This window comes from Engystomops pustulosus, chromosome 3, assembly GCF_040894005.1.
Source record: "Engystomops pustulosus chromosome 3, aEngPut4.maternal, whole genome shotgun sequence".
In the NCBI taxonomy this organism is placed as follows: Eukaryota; Metazoa; Chordata; class Amphibia; order Anura; family Leptodactylidae; genus Engystomops; species Engystomops pustulosus.
This window is the reverse complement of record NC_092413.1, coordinates 76970651-76990859: the sequence shown is the minus strand read 5'-3', so window position 1 is coordinate 76990859 and position 20209 is coordinate 76970651. Positions and strand designations below refer to the sequence as shown.

At 39.7% G+C, this 20209-nt stretch overlaps 1 protein-coding gene across 4 annotated transcripts in view; it reads right to left on the bottom strand.

Moving 5' to 3' along the window:
• Window positions 1–20209, bottom strand: part of KMO (kynurenine 3-monooxygenase) — a 191393-nt gene that overhangs the window by 30821 nt on the left and 140363 nt on the right. For all 4 annotated transcript variants that reach the window (XM_072141155.1, XM_072141157.1, XM_072141154.1 and 1 more), the window contains 2 exons: window positions 16198–16345; window positions 4620–4677 (listed from right to left, as the gene is read on the bottom strand). In XM_072141155.1, the coding sequence (XP_071997256.1) occupies window positions 4620–4677; window positions 16198–16345 (206 nt within the window). The remainder of the gene's footprint in view (window positions 1–4619; window positions 4678–16197; window positions 16346–20209) is intronic.

Below are 20209 nucleotides of genomic sequence, written 5' to 3'. Positions count from 1 at the left end.
CATAGAGTATACAACCAGCTCCCAGTAGTATACAGCCAGCCCCCATATAGTATATAGTCAGCCCCCATATAGTATACAGCCAGCCCCCATGTAGTATACAGCCAGCCCCATAGAGTATACAGCCAGCCCCCAGTAGTATACAGCCAGCCCCCATATAGTATACAGCCAGCCCCATATAGTATACAGCCAGCCCCTATGTAGTATACAGCCAGCCCCCATGTAGTATACAGCCAGCCCCCATACAGTATACAGCCAGCCACCATGTAGTATACAGCCTACCCCCATGTAGTATACAGCAACCCCCCTGCCAAGCGCATAAAAAAATAAAAAACTTAATACTCACCCTCAGGTGTCCGGATCGTCGGCAAGGGTCCTGATCTTCAGCGCAAGGCTCCCGATCTTCGTCGCGGTTCCCGGCGGCTCCTCTTCTCTCTTCTTTCTTCTCTAGCCGGCAGAGTGGCGTCCATGCGATCTGCCGGTGGGCGCACACTATGAGAGAAGAGGAGCCGCCGGGAACCACGCCGAAGATCGAGAGCCTTGCCAACGATCCGGACACCTGAGGGTGAGTATTAAGTTTTTTATTTTTTAATTGACTCGTGTATAAGCCGAGGTGAGTTTTTTCAGCACATTTTTTGTGCTGAAAAACTCGTCTTAAACACTTATACACAAGTATATACGGTAAACCCTGTCTATAGTGGCTCTAGCCTGTTTAAGCCGGCTAGGTGCCAAAATATTTATTAGATTACAAGATTATTATTAAAGGGAACCTGTCACCAGGAGACCCATTTTTCGCACTCCCCCATTCCCCACAGAGCATAGTACATACACTGCCAAAGTTGGCTGTATACTACATGGGACTGGCTGTATACTACAATGAGCTGGCTGTATACTACTTGGGGCTGGCTGTATACTACAGGGGCTGGCTGGCTGTATACTACATGGGGGTTGGCCAGCTGTATACTACACCCTCGGCTTATACTCGAGTCAATAGGTTTTCCCAGTTTTTGTTGGTAAAATTAGGGGCCTCTGCTTATACTCAGATCGGCTTATACTCGAGTATATATGGTAATTATACTTTAAAGTTATAGGAAGTTTTAGAAGTAAAAAATGAAAGTCTATGTATGTTCTCTCTGTGTTTGCGTGGGTTTCCTCTGGGTCCTTAGATTTCCTCCCACCCTCCAAAACATCCTGGTAGATTGAGTAGATTGTGAGCCCCACGAGGGGCAGGGGCCGATTGGGCAAGCTCTGTGTAGCAGTGCGTAATCTGTGTGCGCTACATAAATAAAGGAATTCTAATTATTATTACAAACCACCTTTAAGCAGAAGAAAAAAACCAAATACAGCTCTAAAAAGCTAAAAAAAAAGTTGTGGAAAAGCTAAAAAAAAAGTTGTGGAATTTTGAAAAGTGGGGAGCAAAAAAGGACGTCATAGGGGACCTGCTGCTGCCGTCGGATAGGGATCAAGAAGAGGATCTGTGTGTGTGTGTGTGCGGGGGGGGGGGGGGTCTGCGTTGATAATGTACAAAGTCTATTTTTCTTTATAAACCCGAGCATAAGTCGGGTGGTGCTTTTTCGGCACAAACTCGGCTTATACTCGAATATATACAGTATATTGGATTTATAATTCCTTCAGGAGGATTCAAATGGGGTCACTTTTTCTCTTTGAGACTTTTTGGGATATTTGTACCACAATTTGCAACTTTTCAACAAAAGTTATTTGTCTTAAAAATCCATAAACCTGTGTGTATGCATTTTAGAAAAGTTACATACCGTATATACTCGAGTATAAGCCAAGGCATCTTGGTACTTTAATTAGTTAAAAAGTCCCCTCTCACTTTGGTTTCAATCTTTTTAGGCACCAGGCATTTGACTTGACTAAGTGTACCGTTTGGTCCTTTATTGGGACACCTTAACCAGTTTAAAGGGATAGCCCTCACTTCCAAAACATGCAGCAAGAACCTTACTGGTCTGAATAGTCATCATTCTCATAAAATTTTTCCTAATTCTTTTAAAGTGACCAAATTATATGTTGTTCAACCTTTTTTTTGTAGTGACCGTTCCTAAAAAGGGCTGATCTCTCTTCATACATTGTGGGTGTTGGCTGCTATATGGAGCACGCACCACCACTCACACCTGCCATGGTGGCTTGCACCGATCGTGGGTGTTCACCACTAACCTGCCGCTGGTGGCAGGTAAATTTTGGCAGTGCGTGGGCACCATCATCCAGGATCGGCAATCCATTCCCATGACAGCCTGGAGTCTTTGTGAGACTTTAAGACCTGTCATTTGGCAGGATCTACAACAGTAAACCAGATTATTGAAAATTCTTCATATACTGCAGTACTGTAGTACCAGTCAGTGCACAGTCTACAGTACATACAGCCATTGGTCTACAGTCTAGTTAGGTTTCACATAAAGTGACAATTATTTGTGATGGTTAAAAACAGGTCTCCAAGAAGAGGTGGCAGAAGGAGCCAAAAGGTGTTTAGTAGGGGATGGGAAATTATAGCTAGTTCACATGGCTGTACTAACAACACGTCAACAGATGAACAACTCATCCAACAACGATCTTGGTCACATTTTACAGGTAGAACGTAGCAGAATTCCACAGATCATAGTTTGTTTAATGCTTTCTATATCCCCTCAGGACAACAACACTGTACTTGAACCATCACCACATCAAATAGCTGTTATTCCATAGGGATTGAGGGACCTGTACTAAGAATAGACATGCAAAAGTTTAATGAATCTGTCACATATGCAACATCCCCCACCGGGGCCTAGCCCTTGAGGTGCGGCCTGGAGTCAGCCGGGGCCCGCGGTACCGGAGTGGCTGGCGGTTGCGGCCTAAGCACGCTGTTGTCACGGTGCTTGGTACAGGGGAACCGGAGGGCTGTCCTACAGCCTGGCAGGTCTCCAGCAGGGTGGTGTTGGCAAGAAAATGATATGGGAGCGGCTGCTATAGCGGATCTCCCTGGGGCAACCCCTTAATGACCCGAGGGTGAGTCTCTGGGTGATGGACAGGGTGCCGGTGATGAAGGCAGCCGTATTAGCAGGGACCAGACGGAGGCAGAAGTTGAAGCAAACAACTTACAGTTTATTGCAACCGGCAGGAACTGCAGAAAACGTGCCTTTAACAGGTAGGTAGGGTGCCGAGATGTGAGTTGGAGGGAGCCTCAGGAGATAGTTCACCAGCCTGGATGTAGAGGGCAGGCTGGGTGGCAGCTGTGTCCTTATAGGAAGCTTCAGCTTGTCCTGTAGAGCTTCAGGTATCACCCTTGAAGGTAGGAATGATACCCCTTTCCTCACTACACTACTCTAGTCTAATAGCTCCACTCTTCAGAGGCAGGGGCTAGGCTCTTCCTGCTCTGGTATGGGCTAGACAGAGTTACACTCGCTCACTCACTACATAGACTGAGAGACTTCTCTCAGTCTAACTCTCTAAGAGTGCTTGCTGAAAGAACTCTGGAAAGACCTCTCCTCTCTTCTCTCTCCTGAGAGAGACTTCTCTCTAAGACATTCCTCCCCAGAGGTTTTATTACCTCCCTTTGGTCAGGTGGTGGCTGCTCCTCCAATCACATCTCAGCTACAGAGCACAGGATGTAACACATATCATTGGTTGACATAATTACATCATACATTAACATCTGCCTTGCCAGGCAGGATTAACCACTGCAATTTCCCCTTGATCCTATGAGGACCATGTAGTGTAAGGTGGTGTTACCTACAGGTGGGACGTATTCGCAAGCACTACCTCGCCATTGCATCGGCGAGGGTGTTGCACATACAGTACACTTTTCATTGATAAACTATAGCCAATATGAAAATTAGCTTGCTAGCTAAACCACCACTTTAATTCCAAAGTCATGAAGGTGTTGGTTCATGATAGTTCCATAAAACGGAGAGAGGATAAAGTTGTACAGATGCCATGGGGGACATAGATCAAAGACTTTATTCCGGAATTTTTGATAAAATAAAATTTTGCATTTATATGCAACTTTGTGCATGTATACACCACTGATAACATTTTTAAATAGAAGGCAGAAAGCTCTGTAAGGTAAGCCTGTTAAAACAGATCTATATTAACTGTTATCTATAAAAAGTTGTAAACATTCGAGTACTCCACAGTAAATGAGTGGCGGTGAAGTAATATGTAACAAATAAATGAGTCTGTAAGGATTGTAAATCCAATGATGGCTGGTGATTAAGGTAATGCAAGTAAGAATCTGGCAGATATTAATAGTATGAAAGTCAAAGGCCTAGTACTGCCTGTAGAAGAACATGATATTATGCTAAACTAGTTAAAGAGCACATTCATTTTATAGGCTCTAAAGTGATATTATCATTCTAGCCTCTAACAGTGACTCATCCTTGGAAAAAGTGACTCTTCTCAGCTCATTTGCAAATGATTTTGTGGACAAACAGGTGACATAAGACAGGGAATACTGGAAACTTCATTTAATACCTTACCCGAGAGCTCAGGTAGTTAAGTGGGTTATAACCTTGAGAAAGTGTCTCATTAATGCCGCCTAAGTTTGACCTCTAGTTTCCTTTTGTAAGCTTTTTCTATTCTCCTTCATCAACAGATGCATGTATCATAAGAGTTGCTTTAATACTCACTGAAATCATTGCCATATTGCTCCATCAGTTCAGAAAATACATGGCAATCTTCAAACCCCTGTAAAAAGAAAACAAAAAAATGACTTGGTAAAACTAAAACACAATACACATTACAGTTTCTTTTTTATAATATTACCAGAATATTAAGATTTTGCTAAGAATTGCATCTAGAATTGGTCGAGGCAGTTATCGGTGTTTACATCACACAATGGGGCCTGATACTATCGTTGTATGTGCAACAGAAATGGACAAAAGCTCTTTAACCTAATGCAGAAAATTATTTTCTTTTATCTGATACCTGAACCAATGGTTCTAGCTACTAAAGAACTCAAAGCCTGACTCTTCTGTGGCACAATATATGTCTGTTTTCTGCTCATTTTCATATGACTGTGGAGATTTGTTATAAAATAACTAGAAGGTATTACAAAGGGGATTTCTAGAAAGGATATACTGTGCTGCTCAACATTATAGGCACCCCTTCATTTTTTCATAAACTGAAAAAAAATCTTTAGAAATAAGTGGAAATGCACAAAAGTGATAACCTCAGGAATTCTTAATTACTAGTCAAAGGTGATACATCAAAATATTTCTCACATCTACTTTAAGCTTTAGCAAAGAGCTATAGCCATTTTGTGTTTGATCTCTCTTCTCCAGGGGCTACCAAATTGCATATCTTGCCAAAGAACAATGGAAACCTGTTATCACAGTATGGAGTACTATGCACAATAGTCAGGTGGGATTCAGATGAGCACCTCATCTGGAGCCTGGTGCTTTTCCACTTGATCCAACATTTTTCTATATGTGAATACTCTAATCAGGCTCCACTATAGTATTCCTCATGATGTAGGCTGCGAGATTAATGAAATCTGTTATCTTTTTCCATATGTGGAATAATTACATAATTGGTCCCAGAATACATGTAGAAGGAAATTTATTATTGTATTTTTTAAAGCTGCCAGGTGGTCTGCGTCCCTATCCAGATTTGGGTCCAGTTTCATTCAAATTAATTTTTACCAAGTTCTGAACCACACAATGTTGCCATATATGCCAAAGATATTGCAGCTATGCTATTATGTGTAATTGTCTAAACTGCCACATAAAGTTTTCTAAGTTGTACCACCAATTAACACCCAAAACCACTCTTTCCATCAACCCAGTTCCAAACGATTTTTCTGATCTTATAAACTTAAGATATTTGGGTGGGGTCTTTCAGATTTCCTTAGATACAGCAAACAATGCCTTTGTCATTAGCCATTACATAATATAATCTACCTGTTGAGCAATAGTGAACAGAATGTACCCTCACCACCAAGGGTTGCATCTCCTAATCCCTGAGTATTCTGTCCTTGTTAGGATATCTGGTCTACTTTCCCCATTGGTAAATTCTCATGACTGCTCGAACTCCAAATGGAATGGATGCAATTAACCCCTTCAGGACATAGCCAGTTTGTACATTAAGGCTAAGAATCTTTTTTTTGTAATCTGACATGTGTAGCTTTATATGGCTATAACTTTTAAACAATTTAAAATACCAAAATGATTTTAATCTTTTTCATGTCACATTGGCCCAGATTCACTATTATAAATTTCCCTGTCTCTGCTAGTTTTTGGACTTCTGCGCATCGCTCGCCACTATGGCCCGAGCTTGGGCTGGGGTGTGAACACCTGGTCAGCCACATTTCCTATAGTCTCCGCCTGGTCTACAGGTCGAAACTGGCAGATTTTTGTGCACATATTCACTAAAAGGCCAGACCACCCGCCAAGGAATGAATTCCCCCATTGTACTTCATGTTAATGGGAAAGTTTGGTTCACATGTTTAAAAATGATGAAAACATATAGTTGAGATATGGGAACTGTTAGTATGTAACTAATTTGAGTGGTACAACTATTGGTCTCAAATTCAGATAATTTTGAATTTTAAAGTGTCCTTTTATAGACAACGTCGAACAGACTTTGCCTTTTTGTTCCCAAATTTCTAGATTTACATTTTTGGGGGTAATTTTTTTAACACCTTGATGACATGGCCAATTTATTCAAATATCACATGTGATTATAACTTTGGAACACTTTAACATATCCAAGTGATTTTGAGACTGTTTTCTCTTGCGCACTTCATATTAGGTGACAAATGTAGGTAATATGTTTTCTATTTATTTATGAAAAAAACATATTTGGCAACATTTTTAAAAAATTCTTGATTTTTGAAATGCTAAATTTTCTACACCAAAATAACTAACATTTAATGTCTGCTTTATGTTGTAGAATGTTATGAGGTTTAGAACTTAGGAGCGATTTTTCACATTTCCCTAAAAACCGCAAAATCATACTTTTGCGGGATCTGCTCATCTTTCATTTTGGTAGACCTAAATAATAGTAAAACCCCAAAGTTTAATACCCAATTTTTATCAAATATGCAAATACCCCATATGTCGTGGTAAACTGCTGTATGAGCACACTCCATTGCATTGAAAGGAAGGTGCACCATTCAGAGCAGATTTGCATTGTCACTTTTTTTTTTAATTACTGCAAACAGATTTATTTATTAATGACATGCTATATACAGTAAAAGAAATAAACTACATGATTTCGGCATTAAAGGGAACCTGTCAACTCCGAGCAGCCAAATAAACCCTGGACAGTACCTTAGCACACTGTAGAGTCATCTCAATGCTTCTAATCCTGTTACTCTGCGTTGCTGTTGTGTTATAAAAACAACTTCTTGTCATTGTTCATTTATGCAGTCAAGGAGGCCAAACAGCTTTCCGATCCACTCAAGCTCTGCTTGCCTCCTCACGGCTGCTCTCGCTTGAACCCACTTGCACACAAACTTCCCCACACACGAAGGCTCATCCCTGAGCCGAAACGCGCGTCGGGGCGAGCGGCTCAGTCCAGGCAGAGGAACACTTGCTATCATACTGGTAAGGACTTTCTTCCATCACTGTGTAGGTTCCCACATCATTGGTAGAGTACCAGGCACGGTGGTTATTACCAGCCAGAACTTTAGTGGGTTCCTTTCCCCCCTTTTCCAGGGTGTATTTACAGTCCACCATGCTATACACACAATTTTTCCTCCACTGCCTTGGGCTCTGACCGCTATTTCTTTCTGTGTCATCACCACACTGTATCCATTCGTTTACATGATTTGTCATTTTATTGTTGTTATTCAAAATAAAAGTATTTTATCTGCAAATTCACATAGTTGTTCTGGTTACTCCTCCTTTCCCTCCTATTGGTTTTGGGGGGATACTTTTGGGTTCTCTTGAAACTTCCCCACATGCACAGTCCGCCTGTTAGTCTGATCAGAGGTTACGGGTTCCCTTTAAATATAATGTCCATGTACATAAAAAGGACAACCAAAAGCCAAACAAAATTTATTCTATGACCCCGTGTATATAAAGTGAGCTCAAATGTTTTTTTAATATATTTATCATAACGATATTAAGCTAATTTATTATTACGGTATTTTTCGGACTTACAGTGCAGTGCGGCTTATATATCCACCGTACTTACAGACAATAGCTGCCTTGAACTGTGCACAGGTCTGCCACCTGCTGGTCATTGATCCTTATAAACAGGTGCACCTTATAATCCGATTCGTCTTATATATGAACCTAGACGTTTAAGCAGGCATTTATTGAAGATGCGCTTTATAGTCTGAAAAATACGGTACATATTAGAATTTAGGATTCTTTGATGTGTAAACCCTGTAGCCAAAAGAGTGCTCTATGCTCAAGGTGCCCATATCTGTTGGTCACATTCCCACCTAGGCCTGGGTATAGATGTGCGCCATCTCAGACCTCTACCACCTGTAATGGGCATCTTTAGATAAAAGATTTAGAATATTTAGAGTGGATTATTATTCTCATTTTTTTAAATTGCACAATTACAGACCTTCAGCCAACAGACAAAACAACAATATTCAAATGAGAAAGTGTGTGTGAAAAGTGGCGACACCCTAACCACCCTTTTCTTTGCACTCTTTGGGCCCCTTGGTACCAATTGAGCATCGTTGCAATGCCACAGCCTACCTGAGTATTGTTGCTGACCATGTCCATCCCTTTATGACCACAATGTACCCAACATCTGATGGCTACTTTCAGCAGGATAATGCGCCATGTCATAAAGCTGGAATCATCTCAGACTGGTTTCTTGAACATGACAATGAGTTCACTGTACTCAAATGGCCTCCACAGTCACCAGATCTCAATCCAATAGAGCATCTTTGGGATGTGGTGGTACGGGAGATTCGCATCATGGATGTGCAGCCGACAAATCTGCGGCAACTGTGTGATGCCATAATGTCACTATGGACCAAAATCTCTGAGGAATGCTTCCAGCACCTTGTTGAATCTATGCCACGAAGAATTGAGGCAGTTCTGAAGGCAAAAGGGGGTCCAACCCGTTACTAGCATGGTGTACCTAATAAAGTGGCCGGTGAGTGTATATAAATAAGTATCACCGTAATCGTAAGAGTTAATAAAATTGCATCAATAAGTTAAAGACCCACTAAAATGAATTTTTTTTAACAGTGCAACCCGTCCTGCTAAAGGAAGTACTCAGCAAACAGTCTGTTCCAAAAGGGGGGTTAGGATGGACACTATATACTACTCCTAGACCTGCGAGGACTCCAGAGGGACACAATTTTAGTTGCTCCTCTGGTATATTCCGCCTCCTTATACGCAATGCATTCACAATTCACATCAAACTTTTGTTGTGAATTCATTTCCGTAAAAGGAATTATTGTAACAACTGTTAGGTCACAATGCTCCCTGTACCCCTCAATTATTTCAAACTAGGTTCACTTATTGGTTGTCACCCATGGGGGTGTGGGAGAGTCTCTTGGGGCTAGAGGCTGTGGACTCCCTGGACCACCGTGGGGGATGATGGTACTAGCTGCAACCCGTGACCGGAGTCTAAGTGGCCCCTGGTCTTCGCAGGACCTCGGGATGGCAGGACCTCTAGATGGCAGAACCTCGGGAAGGGAGGACCTCTAGATGGCAGAACCTCAGGATGGCAGGACCTCAGGATGGCAGGACCTCAGGATGACCACCGGGATACAGGACCGCCACAGGAATACAGGACCGCCACAGGAATACGGGAATGTCACAGGAATACGGGAATGCCACAGGAACACGGGAATGCCACAGGAACACGGGAACGCCACAGGAACACGGGAATACAGGAACACTGGAGAATAGACACTTGGAGTAAACCTGGGAACACTAGAACACTAGGAAACAGGAGGGCTTTCACCAGGCCAGGAGCCCGGAGAGGTGAATATGGGCCGGGGGCATAGACGCCACATTGCAGAGCATGGGTGTACCCGCGATCTGCGACATGGATTGCGGGGGCACCCGTGACATTGGTTTTATGTTTTTTATTTAGGTTTTCTATTTCCTCTCCAAACATCTGGATTTGTTAGCAGATCCTTTATAATTCTCCTACAATTTCTTTATCTATCTATTAATTATTATTATTATTATTTATTTCTACTCCAAGTGCTTTGTCATTCCAGAGCCCTGCTATATTTTCTGGATAGCGTTTAGGATCACATGTAGGGTCTTTCTCGCATCAGGAAACATGGCTTCCTAATCAGGGGGCTGACATTTCACAGTGGCACAAACTGGGCATCACATAACGGGAATTACATAACAGGCATCACTTATTGGTTGTAACATAATGGACACCACATAACGGGCGTCACATAATAAGCACCGAATTTGCCAGAAATAATTGCAATTTCCATCTTGGGCATCATATTTGGAAACCACTTGTATGTTCAAAATGCTTATTTCACCATGTGTATTACACTACAACACATATTACACCTTGGGGTGTGCGTTCAAAAATTAGGGTCACTTTTCAGGTTTTCATCTGTTTTATACCACTAGCTCTCTCCAAATGCATCCTGACACACGTAAAGGATTTCTGCCAAATTTGGCTTCTAAAAGGCAAATATTCCTCTTTCCCTATACTGTGCACCCATTTAACATTTTATATGCACATGTGGGGTACTTCTACACTCGGCAGAAATAATTTTACACATTTTTGGGGGTTATTTAATATTTTGTCTCTTGTGACTATAAAAAATTAGGGTTTAAAGTGAAAAAGGGTTTATAAGAAAATTTTCACCTTTTTCCTTTTAAGGGCCTAATTGGATCATACACCTGTATACACATAAATACACATATCACTCCTTGCTAAATTCTCTAAGGCAGCGTGCATCCAAAAATTAGGGTCAATTTTTGTGTTCTTCTCTGTTTGATACCACTAGGGCTCCCCAAATGCACGTAAAAGATTTCTGTCAAATTTGACTTCTAAAAGGCAAACATCCCTATTTCCTTCTACTGTGTGCCCATACAACATTTTATATACATATGTGGGGTGCTTCTACGGAAAAAATAGTTTAACACATTTTTGGGGGTTATTACATTTTGTATTCCCATTGGCCATACAAAAATTAGGGTAAAAGTGACCTTTATAGGAAAATTAGCTTTTTCTCCTTTTTAGGGCCTAATTGAATCAAACACCTTTATGGGCAAATACACATAATACACCTTGCTAAATTAACCAAGGGGTGTACTTTCCAAAATGGTGTCACTTGTTGGGTTCCCCTCTGTTTTGTACCACTAGGGCTCTCAAATTTGGCTTCTAAAAGGCAAACATCCCATTTTCCCTACTGAACCCTACTGCGTACCCATACAACATTTTATATACATGTGTGGGGCAATTCTACACTTGGGAGAAATAGTTTTACACATTTTTGGGGGTTGTGTCATCTTTTATCCCTTATGGCTTAAATTAATTTGAGTTAAAAGTGACATTTTTGAGAAAATTCTCACATTTTTCATTTTTGGGGCCTAATTTAATCAAACACCTGTTGGGGAAAATACACAAGTTACACCTTGCTAAATTCTCAAATGAAAACTTTTTTAGCCGTATTTGTCTTCCAAAAACAAAACAATGCTCTTTCCCTTCCAAGTGCCCCCCTGTGCCGATACAGCAGGGCACTGGCAATGGGTATTGGCATACTCAGGAGTCAGGAGGAATTGCACTTAACATTGTAAAATGCATTTTCCTTTTTAACCAATTGTGAATGTGCAAATTTTAGTGTTGAATGAATATATTGTTAGATAAAATTACATTTTTGTAATTTCACTTCCATATATTTTTAACCGTCATAAAACGCTCATAGGGCTAAAAAACTTCCCAAAGGTTGTTTTGAATATTTTGAGGGGTGCAGTTTCTAAAATGGTGTAATTTGTGGGGTTTTTCTATCATACAGGCCTTATAAAGTTACTTCTAACTAAATTGGTACTCCAAAAATAAGTTTTGATGAGTTTTCATGAAATTGGTAAAATCATTCCTAAAGTTATAAGACTCTTAACATCCTAAAAAAAGTAAAGGGTGTTTGAAAATGTATGCCAAGTTAAAGAAGACATGAAAAATGTAAGTTAAATGATATAACTAACTTTCCAAAAAGTAGAAAAATTTTTTTTGAAAAACATCTTTTTTTTCAAAATTTTTGGCAAATTTCCATTTATTTCATAAATAAATACTAAACATATTGCTTAAATTTCTCAACACATATGAAGTACAATGTGTCACGAAAAAACTATCTCAAAATCACCTGGATATGTTACAGCATTCCAAAGTTATGACCACTGATAATGACACATGTCAGATTTTAAAAAAAGGGCCATGTCAGGAAGTCGTTAAGGGGTTAAAAAAAGAATAAAAGTACCCTGAAGTCCCATTCCATGCAATAATCAAATAAAAAACACACACAAAATCACAAAAAACACACAACATATTGAGTATCAAAACGTCTGTAATAGCCACTACAATAAAATAAAATTGTCACTGAACCCATATTGTGAACACTGTAAAAAAAAGTAAAAGAAGCTCACAAAAATTATGAAATTTTCACATCTAACCTCATAAAAAGCGCTTAAAAAGTAATCAAAGAGTAACATTTACCCCGACATGATACAAGGAAAAAGTAAGCTCTAAAACAGCTCTATAAACCAAAAAATATAAATGTATTGCCCATTGTTACATGGTGATGCAAAAACAAGTAAATTTCTCACAAAATGAGTTCTATAAAAGAGTTAATAAAATCTGATTATTATTTATTGAACATCCCCCCACCTCCAGAAACTATGTACCTGAAAGGTGGATCTCATCCACAACCTAACCTAAGAATACTAAAAATAAACCTCCATATGTCCAAATTACAAAAAAAATAAACATTTTATAGCCCATAAAATGTGACAATGCAAATTTGCTCTGAATGGCACTCCTTCCGTTCTGTGTGCCCATACAGCAGTTTACCACCACATATGGGGCACTCGGGTGAAATTGGGTATCAAACTTTGTGGTGTTTTCATCATTTAATACTTTGTGATGGTTTAATTTTTGGCCAAAATTAATACATTGTCTAAAAAAAATAAAGGCTTGTATATTACACCTCCATTTTGTTTTAACCCTTGTGAAATACCTAAAGGGTTAACACACTTCTTAAAGTTGATTTTTCATACATTGAACGGTACAGTTTCTAAAATGGCATAATTTACTGCTATTTAGGCCTCTCAAAATCACTTAAAGCTGAGCAGGTGCCTCTATATAAGGGTTTTTGCCTTGAGAAAGAGGTGTGGTCTAAAAGTTGATGTGACTGGGTGGGAAATAGTCCATGCACCAAATAAATAAGGTGGGTGGGGTAAAAACAAAGCTAAAACAGGTCTAAAATTGGAACTCAACAGTCTTAAACTGTGACATTTTCATCATCACAATGATGAATCATCACTAGAATATTGTTGTTGAGCTCTGCAATGTCTGAGCCTGCAACACACAGTCATGGCCATAAGTTTTGAGAATGACACAAATATTATAATTTCACACGATCTGTTGCCCTCTGGTCTTTATGTGTGTTTGTCAGATGTTTTTATCACATACAGAAATACAAGTGCAATCATATTATGAGTAACAAAAGCTTTTATTGACAGTTAGAATGAGCTAATGCAGCAAGTCAATATTTGCAGTGTTGGCCCCTCTTCTTCAGGACCTCTGCAATTCTCCCGGGCATGCTCTCAATCAACTTCTGGACCAAATCCTGACTGATAGCAGTCCATTCTTGCACAATCAATGCTTGCATTTTGTCACAATTTGTTGGTTTTTGTTTGTTCACAAGTTCTCAATGGGATTAAGATCTGGGGAGCCAAAGGGGGATATTTATCAGGACCTCTGTGCACCGCCAGTGGCACAGAGGCCCTGAAATAACCGCAAATGCTAGCTTATTGCTAGCTTTTGCAATTATTTTCCCCAATCCGCCACCTTCACACCAGTGGGGCGAGAAGGGGGGGGGGGCGCGGCTGGCCGAGCGGAGGGCGCAGCCAGAAAGGAGTGGGCCAGGGCGTTACTGTCCCCGCGCCTGCGCACTCGCTGCTGCCGCCGATGCACGAACGCCAGCATATGATAAATATCCCCAAAAATCTCTATGTTTTGTTCCCTGAACCATTTAGTTATTTGCTTTATGGCAAGGTGCTTCATCATGCTGGAAAAGGCATTGTTGACAGTTGGGAGAAGTTGCTCTTGGAGGACATTCTGGTACCATTCTTTATTCATGGATGTGTTTTTAGGAAAGACTATGAGAGAGCCGATTCCCTTGGCTGAGAGGCAACCCCACACATGGATGGTTGCAGGATGCTTTACAGTTGGGATGAGACAAGACTGGTGGTATTGCTCACCTTGTCTTCTCCGTACAAGCTGTTCCAAACAATCGGAAAGGGGATTCATCAGAGAAAATGACTTTACCCCAGTCCTCAGCAGTCCACTCTTTGTACTTTTTGCAAAATATCAGTCTGTCCCTGATGTTTTTTTTCTGGAGAGAAGTGGCTTCTTTTGCTGCCCTCCTTGACACCAGGCCTTGCTCCAAGAGTCTCCGCCTCACAGTGCATGCAGATGCACTCACACCCGCCTGCTGGCATTCCTGAGCAAGCTCTGCACTGCTGGTAGCCCGATCCTGAAGCTGAAACCACTTTTAAGAGACGTCCTGGCGCTTGCTGGTCCTTCTTGGGTGCCCTGGAGCCTTTTTGGCAACAATGGAACCTCTCTCCTTGAATTCCTTAATGATGCAATAGATTGTTGATTGAGGTGCAATCTTTCTTTAGAGATAACCATGGTTAACAGAAGAGAAACAATGATGCCAAGCACCAGCCTCCTTTTAAAGTGTCCAGTGGTGTGATTCTTTCTTAATCTGTCCTTATCAACACCCACACCTGTGTTAATGGAGCAATCACTGAAACAATGTTAGCTGCTCCTTTTAAGGCAGGCCTGCAATGAAGTTGAAATGTGTTTTGAGGGAAAAAGTTCATTTTCTAGGCAAATATTGACTTTTCAGTTAATTGCTGTTAAGCTGATCACTCTTTATAACATTCTGGAGTACTGTATATGCAAATTGCCATTATAAAACCTGATGCAGTAGACATTGTAAAAATTAACATTTGTATCATTCTCAAAACCTATGGCCATGACTGTATTAATGATTTCCTCTTTGTGTGTTTCCATATTAATTTAATCTAAAGGGTGCCAATATAAGTGACACAAATAGATTAAGGTTTTTCTATTTATTCCTAAAGTTTTGTTTTTGTTTAAATTATTGTTTAACATTTGCTCTGTTTCAAGTGCTTCATAGAAATTTTCAAATCTCCCACATTATATTGAAACTTCATGGTTGGCCAATAGCGAGGAGCAGGACTCTGAGTCTCTGAGGGTTCCATTAGTTCAATTTTCTATAAGAAGCCTTATACAATAAAGCAGCAGTCTGATCAGGCCACTGCAGTACCTGATCATCTATACGCAGTTAGTTTTAGTCTTTTTTACAAGCTAACACTAGGCTCCGGCTTTAGTAATGGGTGCCGTCAATTAGCCATCACTATTACTAAAAATAAAATATGTTTTATTAAAATAAAAGACATTTCAATAAAAAGGTAAACAAAAAAAGTATATATAAAGAGTGCTTCTCTAGTGTTAATGTTCTTCAATAATCTTATGTAGTCATACGGAGATAAGGAGTAATTATGTACAGGCCATGAACTCCGCTCAGATTTAAAAGGGTCCCTGCATCATGATCAGTCAATATGTCAGTCCTGACACACTGCAGTAAAGAGTTTGCTATGGGGCCCACTCATTCCTAGTTACGCCACTGATCTCCTCTAACTGCTAACTGCACTGCTTATCTTTCACATCTTTCTAGTGGACAATGTGAGAGAAGTAAAGATACTATTTATAAATGGTGTGCTTTTCATCTGTATGGTGCAACAGTGTTATAGGGGTACTCTTTATCTTTTTGTAATGGTTAGACACCACAGTCAGTTTTCCCAATTAGGGACATTTAGCTACAGCTTTATTTTAGCATCTGAAGATAATGTATTCTGATTAAGCTAGAGTAACAAGGATGATTGTGTGAAGTGTTGTTATTTGTTTAGCTTTCAAGTACTATTTGCTATTATTTAATTGTTTTCAATGAATTGTTAGGGATATTTATGTGCACTGTTTTGGCAAATAAATACAACTTACAGCATTCATTCCTTGTCCATAAAAAGGCACAACAGCATGGGCTGCATCACCCATTAGAACACATTTACTGTCCAAGCAAAATGTTGAGCATTTAACAGAGATCAAGGCTTGAGGCGGTAGCAGGAAAAAATCCGTTTTCAGATTGTCCCTTATGAAAAAGAGGGAAAACAACATTATCTGAGAAATAATAATAAACAAGCATTGTTACATACTATAGATTACAAACAACTAAAGTATTTAAAAAAGAATTTAAATGTGTAGAAGCAATAGCCATGACATTCTTCAACATGTATTTCAGTCATCTAGTTATGCCCGCTTAACAATTTATGGTAATTAATGTTTGGATGTAGTATAAGACCAAATTCACAGAAACATACAGGGGACATATGTACGGCAGCAAGCTTGCAATCGGCAGGTGTCAGCTTTGGGGGGCTCAGCTTAAGGCTCACTGTCCTGTTTGTCTTCCTGAGTCCCAATTCCCTTTACAGTTCCCTTTACATGTCACAAAGTAAATATAATTCCAAAGAAGCCATTAACAGGAAATGCTCACCAGATGTTGGTAACCACTCATCCTATCCACACAGGCAAAGATAGCAAACCATAGATGTCCATAGAGTAAGTAATGTGTAATAATGAGAAAAAAGTGGCATGCGATAACATAGTTGTTATTTGTTTAAATGCAGCCAGAAAAATTTGGCAAGTACTTTTAAAAAAAACTGTACGACATAGGAAACTCTGTAAAAGGCTTTTGACTAGGATCGGAAAGTTAGAGCTATCCTTACAGAGACTTTATAATAATTCTTTATTCAATAATAATTCTTTATTTATATAGCGCCTATAGATTCCGCAGTGCTGCACAAAGCATGCCAAATTGGTCCCTGTCCCCATGGGGCTCACAATCTAAACAATCTAACAGTATTTTTGGAGTACGGGAGGAAACCAGAGGACCCGGAGGAAACCCACGCAAACACGGAGAGAACAAACAAACTATTTGCAGATGTTGACCTGTGTGGGATTTGAACCCCGGACCCCAGCACTGCAAGGCAGAAGTGCTACCCACTCAGCCACCGTGCCTGCCAATTAAGGCCGTTTGTGATGACAAGGCAGCCTTAACTCAAAAAGTCTCTGTAAGGAGAGCTCTTACTTCCCGAGCCTAGTTAAAAGCCTCCCATTTAGCTAAACTAGTTCCCTAAACTGTACTGACGAGATTCAAAGACATCAAAACAGCGCTGTCTACAGTTGTGAATTTGTTCCTTTGGAATAGATTAACTGGTTTGGCTTTAATCCTGCATCATGTCATTAGACTCCTTTAAAGTCATGTTTGATGTTAAAGGGGCTGCATTACAAGGTATTTGGGCAATTCTTTCATTATTCCATTCAAGCAATATCTGAACAATTTTAAAATCCCAATATATCATGTAGAACTCTTATGCTCAGAAGATCTGTAGAGCTTCCTTATGGCATTAAGCCAGCTTTTGCTATCAATCTGGAAGCTATCCCTTCCAACCCCTTCCCCATTAAAAATATACATATTTATATAGTCACACTTGAGTTACAATCACACATGTTTATACATTCATATATTCACACACACATTCAGTTCTTCACTGATACACATTTATACACTCACTTGAAAAATGATTTATACATTTATACACACAGTATATAATAATAATAATAATAATAATAATAATAATAATTCCTTTATATAGCACCAACAGATTAGGCAGCGCTGCACAAAGCATGACAAATTGGTCCCTGTCCCCATGGGGTTAACAATCTACCAGTATGTTTTGGAAACAAATGTACCCCTCAAGCAGTGGGGAAAGAAAAGGACCGAGTAAAAAGGTCCATATGAAACAAGAAGTCTTTATTGGTGACACTTGACACTCAGTAAAATGCAATAAAATCATGAGTGGTGGGATACAAAAAGAGAGAAGAAGCAGACCGATCTGGACAGGATGGAGTAACAAGTAAATAAAGGAGAGACATTGGTAAGAGACTGGCCAAATGCAGGCATGGTGCCTAATGTTAGACCACGTTTTTAGTATAACCTATAATTGATTGAAGGAAGGGTGTCAGCTCTTACCAGATCGTTATGATGTTAAAATTCCACTGTCCAGGAAGGGCCGCGATTTGTTACAAATTATAACTCCCAATGGTATGAAATACTGGCACGATATTGGCCAATTCTATTGGGGGACCCAATAGTAGGCAAATATGTCACACCCTACCCCTCAGTAACAGCTAAAAGAGCACAAAAGATATTTAAAAGATATTCTTGTCCGAAGCCACTATACATCTGGTAAATCCGGTACCATCTTTGGGGCAGATCGACCAGCAGATGGATGTAAACCCTGTGGCAACTGTGTTGCATGCCCCAATGTGGAGCAAGAAAATACATTTACGGATTCCTCAGGAAGCAACGTATATAACATCTTACATAGTATCTCATGCAAAACCAAAGCAGTGATATACTATGCCAATGTCCGTGTAATTTGATTTACATTGGCCTGACAAGTCGCGCCATGAAAGGTCGCATTAGGGAACATAAGCGAGATATAAAAGCTACATTGGAGAGTCATGCGGACTTTGAGGGTAAACCAGTGGCACTCCATTTTAAGGAGAAACATAATTCTGACCCGAGTCTCCTGAGGGTATGCGGTATCGACAAAGTAGACCTAGGCATTAGAGGTGGTCCGATTCAGAAAATATTAGCGCAACGAGAAACTCAGTGGATTTGGACCCTACATACCCTCAAACCAAGAGGTCTAAATGAGACCCTTAGTTTTGCTCCATTTCTCCAATAGGTACCACCCTCCAATCCCTTTCATTTCACAATTATTCACTCCCCCCTACTGGTTTTGTGCTATACATTCACACACTGGCGTCTCAACACACCAGTTTTTATTTAATTGTTCTTAACTGTTCTTGTCTGTTGATTCTTATATTTTCAGTGAATTTTCCCACTATTTTCGATTCAACATGCTTTATAAAGAACAATGAACTTTGAAGTTGGGATGACCTTCGATACAAGTTTGTGATCGACTAGGACTGAATCTACTACGAGATGTTCAACCTTGTCTCTTACACTAACATTTTCTCTTTAGCCTCTAGGTCAGTACTACGTACTGCAATGTACCTTATATTTGTGTCCAATGCCTAGATTTTAAAATCAACCCTATACGGTTCCCCACTCCCCTCACTATCACTTCCTCACTCCCTCACTTTTCACACCCCTCCCCCACTCTTCCCTCCACCATTCTTTTTCAACATTTATGTTTCACACATTTTGCCATATCTATTATATGCATTAACCGTTATGCTAATTGCAAGGCACTAGCCTTACAGGGTAAAATTATATTGCCTTATGTTTAATATTCTGTATAAATAATCAATTCCAGCTGGTCATATTGGGTGTATAATGTTCATACTTTTTTAACAAACCATTATTTGTCCCTGTGTACATAAATGCTAATGGCAATGTATTTTTTGATGCATATGGCATTTTCATATATACATGTTATATGATGTACCTACATGTTAATAATTTTTGCATAATGTGCATTTATATGTACTTACTATATGTACCCGTCATTCTGTCTTATATTCCCAATATTTAACATGGCATTTATATGTTTTCATCTATGTGTATGTAATTTTAAATGTATATATATATATATGAATGTGTAATTATTGTAATTATTATACATACATAAGGCACAATTATTTTATGCACAAGTCACTTTAGTTGCATTTACTCTATAAGTCATATATCACCAATTTTTGTATATCTTGCACTTATATTGCAAATAGTATGTATTATATTTATAACATTTTGGTAGGGGGCATACCTTTTTTTAGGTGGTTACCATATACTCATTTAACCAACACTGTTCCATACGACACTTATACCTATTGTGTCGCCATTAGACATTAACATTGTGACACAACTCTTAATGTGTAAATCTAATTCATCCATGTAGTACCTTTAGTAGACATCCTCCTTCGG